Here is a 9,663-nt window from a genome sequence, read left to right on the forward strand (position 1 = left end):
TCACTGTTGTCGGGAGGGGTCGGGGGGGACTGGCAAACTGAAAGGACGTGTTTTGACCCTGAGAATGCTCTCCATACATTTCTCTTCTCTCGGTTGGAGGGTTCATCTGTTATCTTTCCGTGTCTTCCCGCTCTACTGTTTGGCTTTTCTGAAGATGATCGTGTAGTTCAGTCTAACTTCCCGCGTAATTCCCGATGCATGTGGCAATGATTACTTTAACAGGCAGGAGAGAGCATCAATAAAAAAACTCTGGACTCTCTGGACTCAGCCCAACTCTCGTGCATGAGGGATTCTGCAGGTGCTTGATAAATACAGGCTCTGGTTGATGGAATAATGTCCAGTTGATTACTGTTACGCCGGCAAAGGGGAGCCTGAGCGTGACGTCAAACTCCTGAGGTTTGCGGATGCCACCTCCCTCATTGGACTCTTCTCTGATGGGGATTAGTCCCCCTACAGGTGTGAGACTGACCATCTGGTGACTTGGTGCCGTCTCAATAACACCAAGCTCAACACGCTGAAGACGGTCGAGTTTTGTGGACTTCAGAAATAACTCCCCCGTGAACGCTGGAGCCCGGGTCCCCCTCGGACCCTCACGAACAGAACCCGGGTCCCGCTTGAACCCTCATGAACAGAGCCCGGGTCCCCCACTGACCCTCATGAACAGAACCCGGGTCCCCCACTGACCCTCATGAACAGAACCCGGGTCCCCCACTGACCCTTACGAACAGAACCCGGGTGCCCCACTGACCCTCATGAACAGAACCCGGGTCCCCCTCGGATCCTCATGAACAGAGCCCGGGTCCCCCACTGACCCTCATGAACAGAACCCGGGTCCCCCACTGACCCTTACGAACAGAACCCGGGTCCCCCTCGGAGCCTCATGAACAGAGCCCGGGTCCCCCTCTGACCCTCATGAACAGAACCCGGGTCCCCCACTGACCCTCATGAACAGAACCCGGGTCCCCCTCGGATCCTCATGAACAGAACCCGGATCCCCCACTGATCCTCATGAACAGAGCCCGGGTCCCCCTCTGACCCTCATGAACAGAACCCGGGTCCCCCACTGATCCTCATGAACAGAGCCCGGGTCCCCCACTGACCCTCATGAACAGAGCCCGGGTCCCCCACTGACCCTCATGAACAGAGCCCGGGTCCCCCACTGACCCTCATGAACAGAGCCCGGGTCCCCTACTGATCCTCATGAACAGAGCCCGGGTCCCCCTTGGACCCTCATGAACAGAGCCCGGGTCCCCCACTGATCCTCATGAACAGAGCCCGGGTCCCCCTTGGACCCTCATGAACAGAGCCCGGGTCCCCCACTGACCCTCATGAACAGAACCCGGGTCCCCCTTGGACCCTCATGAACAGAGCCCGGGTCCCCCACTGACCCTCATGAACAGAACCCGGGTCCCCCTTGGACCCTCATGAACAGAGCCCGGGTCCCCCACTGACCCTCATGAACAGAGCCCGGGTCCCCCACTGACCCTCATGAACAGAGCCCGGGTCCCCCTTGGACCCTCATGAACAGAGCCCGGGTCCCCCACTGACCCTCATGAACAGAACCCGGGTCCCCCTTGGACCCTCATGAACAGAGCCCGGGTCCCCCACTGACCCTCATGAACAGAGCCCGGGTCCCCCTCGGACTGACTGGCATCCCCAGGACAATTTTCCTACCGGTAACTCCCCTGCACATTCTTCACTTTAAATAAACTTGACATTTTAAACTTACACTTACGTTACACTGATTGAAGTTCTATTACTTGTCTGTGCACTTTATTTTAAAGTTTATATTCTTCTGTATATTTAATATCTTTCAATGCTTGCACTGTGTTGATTGTTGTTGATTGTTTGATGGTGTTGTGCATTGTCACATCACCCACCACGACAAATTCCTTGTATGTGAAGATATACTTGGCAAAAAAAGGGTCTGATTCTGATTCTGAGATTGTGGTTTTTGTAACACAGAAACTATTTTAGTGATAAAACTATTTGAGACCTTTTCATCCATATATCCAGCATCAAGACTGAGATGTCTTTATTTGAATATGCAAACAGCATGCGAAACACAAAAACAACCGGTCAAAAGCAATCAATTACCTCTGAGGGAAGGTGGGAAGTCACAGTTTAAATCTAACAGCTCAAACTGCTGATATCATAACTCTTCTCATTGTGTTGCTCAAATAATATGTGACTTGTCTGCAACTCTTTACTATTTACATCTTAACTTCTGAGCGAAAGGAGTAATGGGTGGTCCTCGGTCCTCGTTGTTCGTGTGGCCGAATTATTTCATTCCTGCCATCTGAGTGCCCTCAATGAAGCAGAAATACTACCAAATATTGAATAAAAAAATACCAAGCGCAAAAATAGATTGTAGTCTGGCTGAAAACAAATTGTTTTCGTCCTGACACAGTCATATTATTAGTTAGTAGCAAAGATGTCAACATTCTGACAATAACTGTGTGTCCAAAGCGTAACGATCCCATAGTCCTGACCCCTCCTCCTCCTCCTCCTCCTCCTCCTCTCCAGCTCAGCAGCAGTTGCCGGCCTGCGGTGTCTGCTTCTCCCCTCCCAGCCACAGCGGGGCGCTGTTGATCTTGGCACTCCGGGCCCGGGCCTCCTTCGACTCGCCCCGCATCCCGCCTCCCTCGCTGGCCACGCGCTTGTGGATCTCCGAGGCCATGGTGAGGAAAGCCCGCTCCACGTTGTCCGAGCTCTTGGCGCTGGTCTCCAGGAAGGGGACCTTGAGAGACGAGGCCAGGTCCTGCAGGGGGGGGGGGGGGGGAGTAAGTGGAACGATCACAAATATGTATATGTATATTTATATATATATATATATAATATTATTGTTAATTTGCCAAATCATCACAGTGTAAAAGTACTCTGCATTCATAAATAATTATATATATATAATTATATATATATATATATATACAAAACTATGTGTAGTAACATGTGCTCATCATTAAAAGTGAGTGGAAAGGAATCCCCTCATAGGCTTCCATTTTAATATTGAAGGTGGTGCCACTGCTTTATATTCTGCTGGGTATTCTAAAACGGCACCATCATCATGTATGAGTTCACATCATGTCACATGTATGGCTCGTAACAATTATGCCAATGTTGTCGGCCATCATTTTGAAAAATTCAATAAATTTTGCCTGGCGTTTTTAATACGCATATTAAAAACACCAGGCAAAATGAATTACATTTTTAAAAACGGGGGTGTTCTAACAGTACCTGAGCCGTGGCGACGTCCACCACCTTCTTACTGATGAGGTCAGACTTGTTCCCCACCAGCAGCCTGGAGACGTTCTCACAGGCGTAGCGATCTATCTCGTCCAACCACTGCTTCACATTGTTGAAGGACTCCTGGGGAGAGGAGGAGGAGGAGGAGGAGGAGGAGTTAATGTCCAAGCTCTCTCCTGTTGGGTTGTTGAGGCCGTGGCAGAAACACACGCTGACCTGCTCCGTGACGTCGTAGACGATGATGATGCCGTGGGCTCCCCTGTAGTAGCTGGAGGTGATGGTTCGAAACCTCTCCTGACCTGCGGTGTCCCACTGAGCGACACACACACACACACACACACACACAAAGGAAGTCAGAACAACCAAGCGTCTCCATGAAACACTGTTCTCTGACTTGTTTCGCTTTCGAGGGTCGTTATGCTATTTAGAGCGTTAATATAGCACAAACCAACTATTATCTATATTAAGATAAAGTGGAGGGAGGTTTACCTGAGCCGAAGGAAAGTGTGTGTGTGTGTGTGTGTGTGTAGGTGTGTAGGTGTGTGTGTGTGTGTGTGTGTGTAATCCGAGCATCTCTGTCTTTGTTTACGTTGCCAGGCTAGCAGTGCATGCCGTGTGGCAATAGATATGTGCTCTGAATATCTAATTCAGCACCTTTTAACAAATCAATTAAATGGAGGTTTTTCCTAAACGACCTCCCCCGCGCTGACCGCCTCTTACAATCTGTAGTTTCACTGTCTTGCTGTCCATGTCGATGGTCCTGATCTTGAAGTCGACCCCGATGGTGGAGATGTAGCTCTCAGTGTAGGTGTCATCCTATGGGGGGGCGGGGGGTTCAGATTAGAATCAGGTTTAGGTTAGGGGAATGGGGGGGGGGGGGGAGGTTGTGTTTTATCAGCCTACCGCGAAGCGCAGCAGCAGACATGACTTTCCGACTCCAGAGTCACCGATCAGAAGAAGTTTGAACAGGTAGTCGCTGGACGAGGACACACACACACACACACACACACACGGAGACACACGTGAACACATTGGCCAGTTCAATGAATTCCACTAGGATGCAGGAGGCGGAATGTTTTTCATGAAGTCACTTTTGTAGCTCGTAATTAATAATTAATCTTGAATAAACAGCGATTAAAGACATATTAAGAAGAGTCTTAATGTGCCTGGATGCAAACAAGCCTCCTCCGCTGTTTGATCGGGACTAGAAAATGTGGCACCCTTCTAAAATAACCTCTTATTACTAGAATAATCCAGCGAGTAGCGGGACAGAGCCCAGTTTGATGCGGTGACTGGACCTGGCTCTCATGCCTACAATTCCCATGAGCCACAGGGGCCTTGCGATCCACCTGCACGTCAAGTAACAGCCAAACTGTGGATGCGGAAAAACAACTGGACGTTTTTTCCTGTGTAACCCTGGACGCTCGACCCCTGAGAGTCAGTCCACACTTCATGGATTTAGTATTTCACACACATCATAGCATTAAAGCAGCATATCTATAGCCGTCATCGCTCCATCATAGGATGGAGCTGAAGCATTAGCAGCAACAGACAGGCTGAAGTTGTAGATATCAGGCTTCATTAACACAACGACAGACTGCAAACACTTCATCCGGGTCAGAAACAAGTCACTTTCCCGGTGAGCGGTCAGGGCCAAAGAGCAGACGTCAGTGTCTCCCGCCGGTGTTCGGGACGTGTGTGTGTGTTTCGGAGGAAATAACACACATCGGGCAAAAAGAAACAACACTTACTATTCAGGATTCATGGTCGCTGGGGCAGCTCCAGGTGCACGACAAAATAAATAATCCCCCCCAAGTTGAATCTTGAAGCTGAAAACAATCACGTTGTCTCTGTAATGTTGTGTACTCTGCTGTATGTGTGTGGGTGCGTGTGTGTGTGTGTGTGAGTGTGAGTGTGTGTATCTGTCCTTTTTGGAGGGCAAATGGCAGAATAAGCCGGAGCTACCGGCCGACTGGTTTAGATGCATTATTTATTAATGAAGGACCAGCTCATGTTACAATGGGGACAGCACCTGGAAACCAAACACACACACACACACACACACAGAGGCAAACACTGAAGACAATCCCCCCGCTGAGCATATAAACTAAACTTCACTCGTTTCTTTATCAGCTCCTTTCATATCCGTGATGCATTTGTTTTTCAATGAGATCTGCAGTTTCTGTGGTGAGCTCAACCAGCCTGAGCCCCCCCCCCCCCAACCCCCCATCCCCACACCCTTGCACGTCACCCGACCGCAGCTCTGAAACTTCAGAACGAACCGCCCGGGGGGGGGAAACTACGAAGAGCAGCGAGCGTTGGGTGCCATCTTGGAGACGTTGATATCAAAGGGCGTGTGTCACAACATCTTCCATTTTCTTATCAATTCATTTGAGATTTCCCCTCAAACCGCGGCTGTCTGCGGAGTCAGTCCAGCTGCTCATGGATGACCGAAAACACTGACGTTTATTTTGGCTTCTTTTTGTAAATTCTTAGTTTTTCCCAGTAAACTTCACCCTCAAATATTTTGAAAAGGCAAACCGTCCTGCAGGGAAGAGTCGCGGAACACGGGGTTAACAACAACACCAAATGAGAGAAGACTAGTTTATTAATAATAAAAAATAAACATCACCGTTTGGGTTTTAATTTACTACGAATTTAAACAAAACGAAAACAATGAAGAAACTAAAATGGTCCCCGGATAATAACCAATCATCCCACCAAATTTAATGTGATTCGGTTTAATACTTTTTGTGTTATGCGAATAACACGCATACAAATAAATAAATACACGGCGATCAAAACATAACCTTCCGCATTTTCAATGTGAAGGTAAAAAAAGGTATTTGGTTAAGTTTAGCCAACTAATGTACTTCATTCACTCTGCAGTTTCATCGTATGGGAATGTATTTCTTAGGAGACCGGGCTGGTAACATATCAATTTATTAAAACCCACTCAGAAAACCACTGAACATTCCTCTTTATTTGCATTTCATTGCCATATCTACTGTATACGTGTGCTGAAGTGTACCATTAATCAAGTAATCTTGATTAAATAAACAGAAATGGCATCGTAGAGATGGATAGTGTGTTTGGGAATGTTCCTTTTGTTTTGTTTGAGTAAACAAATACAAGCAAACGCTAAGGAGCTGAAACCACTTTGGGGGAAGTGGAAACAAACGGTCTTGAACTATTCCCACCTCACAGAGTGGAACGTAAACTTTGTTTAGCAGTTTGGTTTTTTTGTTTGTTTTTTTTGGATGTTTTTTATTATAAGCCAAAAGACAATACATAGACATAACATCTAGAGGACGACAAAACAGTGGACAAAACATCATAAAGTCAGAGTAATGAGAAAAAGGAAGAAAATACAAATGCATGTGTGCGTGTGCGCTTTTTAAATTTATTTTTTATTTTTTATTTAAGGAAACAAAAATACATAGATGAAAGCAGATGTATATATATGAGCGTATGCATGTACATGGAATTGAATTGGTTTCCAGGCAAGGGGAAATAAAAATAATAAAAATAATTAAGATGAATAATAATAAAAATATAGTGAATGATGACCAGATGTAGTGGTGTTCTGTTGTGTTGTGAATGATAGATGAGGTGAGTTTTTCCATTGAAATATAATAAATTTTTCCAGTGTGTGTTATTCCTTGATTTCCAGTATTGTTTCATTCTTTATCAATTTGAACATCTGCTTATTTACACACAGAGATACGTCGGCACTCATTTGTAGTTGTGGCAAAGTCCAGTCTTCAGGGCCCTTTCCGCTCTGTTTTGGTCTCCACCCCCAAAGGATCCGGCCCTGGAGCTGTCGATGCTCCATGTGTGTCGCTCACTTGGCAACGCAGCAACATCTGATCGAACGTCACACAGGTAAGAAACAGGCTCAACGCGACATGGAGTGTAAACCAGTGAGCGCAACTGAAACCACATATCATGTTTCAGAAGAGAACATGTCCCATTCATCACTTCATGTCACTTCATCGCCTTTGAAGACACAACTGTTGAGACTCCGCCCACTCCTCCTCTCTACCGCCATCTGCCTGATGGATCGTGGAGGTCTCCATCGTGGAATATGCCTCCTACGAGCTATTCATCCACTCTGTCATATTCATTGAATGTATTTTAACTCTAAATATGTCCTTCTGGTCACATGACATCTATTGTTCTGTCCATCCTGGAGAGGGATCCTCCTCTGTTGCTCTCCTGCAGGTTTCTTCCCTTTTTTTCCCCCTGAAGGGTTATTTGGGAGTTTTTCCTGGTCCGATGTGAGGTTTTGGGGCAGGGATGTCTATGTGTACAGATTGTAAAGCACTCCGAGACAAATTTGTAATTTGTGAAATTGGGCTATACAAATAAACTGAATTGAATTGAACTTGTTTTATTTTTCTCTTCTCCTGAGGACTCTTGGAGTTCAATGTATAGGCAACCTACACACACACACACACACACACACACACACAGGCATAGGCTTTCACACATCTGACCCTGCATACACACAATAGGAATCACCCACAGAGCCCCTCTGTGCACTGCTGTGCTTTGTTATTGCCAAACACACATGGAGTCCACGGAGTCGGACAATCTGTCCCCCGTGTTGACGCTCGTTGTTGTTGTTGTTGTTGTTGTTCGATCGTTACCGTTAATGGTAAAAACGGAGAGCAGGTGAAGTTGGTGTCAGCCAGCTGAGTCGAACATCATTGAATATTTATACAATTAACTGGAATTTATCTTTTGACGCTCGGATTTAAATGCTTCTCTGGAGGAGGTGATGAAAATAATAATAATATGCGGGAAAGCACTCAAGTTTAAAAGTTAGGATTATGGTATAAATCTGTGATGGCAATCAACCTTGATTTATTATTTCTCGCGACGCCTCTCAACATGGCGGAGGCCGACAAGGGCAACAGTGCTGACGGTGTTGGCCCGCAGAGGGCACCCGAGGGTGGGCGCTACGCTTCCGCGACTTTCACCAAGGAGATCAAAGTTCCACAACAACTTTGGAGTAGCTTCGGTTTTCTGATCCACCCCCCAAAAGGGGCGTGGCCTTGACGTTTGGCGAAGTCTGAAAATGTCGGGTTTATAGCTGACCTTCAATGAAGCTCTCTAAAAAGATGAAAACTACTATATATATAATATATATAGTGCCAAGCTTCTGGACATCCAACTTTTAGAAAACATCACAAGGCACCTTTTGATATGTGTACATTGTTTTGTGCATTTTTTTTTGCTTTCCTCTTCTCTCACAGTTTCCTTTATTTTCCTCCCTTTATCTCTCATTTTTCTTTCTTTCCTCATCTCCTCTCCTCTCACACGTTACTCTCTCTTTTCCCGTTTGTCTTTTCAGATGCTCTCACGTCGCCTCCCTTCTCTCATCTTCTGTCCTTGTTTCCTATCTTGCCCCTATCCTTCCCTTCTTGTCATTTGCTGCTATTTCCTTGTCTCTTCTCCTTTCCTCCTTTTCACCTCTGCTCCTCTTTTGGAAATGGACAGAGGACAAAGTGAAAGCGCTGCAGCCTTATTCACGTCTGATTCCCGCCTGTGACCCCCCCTAGTCACGGGAGCGAGTAGGGGATTGTGGGACGCGCGATGGCTGAGCAGCTGTGATGGGGTCAAGGGGTCAGAAGCCCTGGCGACGGCCTGTTGCCGGGGCAGAGGCGGCGGCGCGGTGGTTGCTAGGGCAGGCGGCAGGCTTTGTGGTGCTTCTGATGGAGCATGGAGGTGGGAAAACTGGGGGAAGGGGGACAAGGAGACAGGGAAGAAATAAAGAACGTGAGGAGAAAGAAATCAACAAAGAGAGAGGAGGAGAAAGCGAGAGGATGGGTGGGAAAATGAAGCTACGTATATTTTAAAGCCTCGGAGATAAAGAGAAGGGGAGAAACAGAGCAATCTCACAATATCTTTAGTTTTAACCTCAAAGAATGAAGTGTGAACGTTGTATTTATTGTTGCATACTGTACAATAATGGAAGAGACGCTTTGTGGAGGACTTCAGAAGTCTTTGGATCTTGTGTCAGGTGGTCAGTGTAGAGTCTGAGATGTCTTTATATTACAAAGTACATTGACTCCAGTGGTGTACATGTATGGATTTGAGGTACTTATACTCCATTTGATGCTACTTTATACTTCTATTTTTACTCCCACTACATTTATCTGACAGCTTTAGTTACTTTACAGATTCCTCATTGTTATTCCCTTTTGCGTAACTCCAATTTTGAATAAGAATCTCTCCGATAAACTACACAGAGGATGAAATGTTTTTCATCCTCTGTATAGTTACATCGAGTAAAGTTCATCATATATACGAGTGAAACACTGACAAGGAATATTTGACTGACTAATGAGTACTTTGACTAACTTTACATACATCTAGCTAATAATACTTATTTTTTACTAATGCAGGACA

At 46.2% G+C, this 9,663-nt stretch overlaps 1 protein-coding gene across 1 annotated transcript; it reads right to left on the reverse strand.

The window, feature by feature from the left end:
* Window positions 1-2,527: 2,527 nt before the first annotated feature.
* On the reverse strand, window positions 2,528-5,069 carry LOC130210459 (ras-related protein Rab-1B-like). The gene is made up of 6 exons (XM_056440785.1): window positions 4,998-5,069; window positions 4,150-4,222; window positions 3,967-4,062; window positions 3,463-3,558; window positions 3,238-3,369; window positions 2,528-2,761 (listed from the first exon to the last, which is right to left on the reverse strand). Exons 1-6 carry the CDS (start codon window positions 5,009-5,011, stop codon window positions 2,528-2,530), a joined length of 645 nt encoding a protein of 214 aa, XP_056296760.1. The 5' UTR covers window positions 5,012-5,069.
* Window positions 5,070-9,663: the final 4,594 nt, after the last annotated feature.

This window comes from Pseudoliparis swirei, chromosome 20 (assembly GCF_029220125.1).
Source record: "Pseudoliparis swirei isolate HS2019 ecotype Mariana Trench chromosome 20, NWPU_hadal_v1, whole genome shotgun sequence".
Classification (NCBI taxonomy): Eukaryota; Metazoa; Chordata; class Actinopteri; order Perciformes; family Liparidae; genus Pseudoliparis; species Pseudoliparis swirei.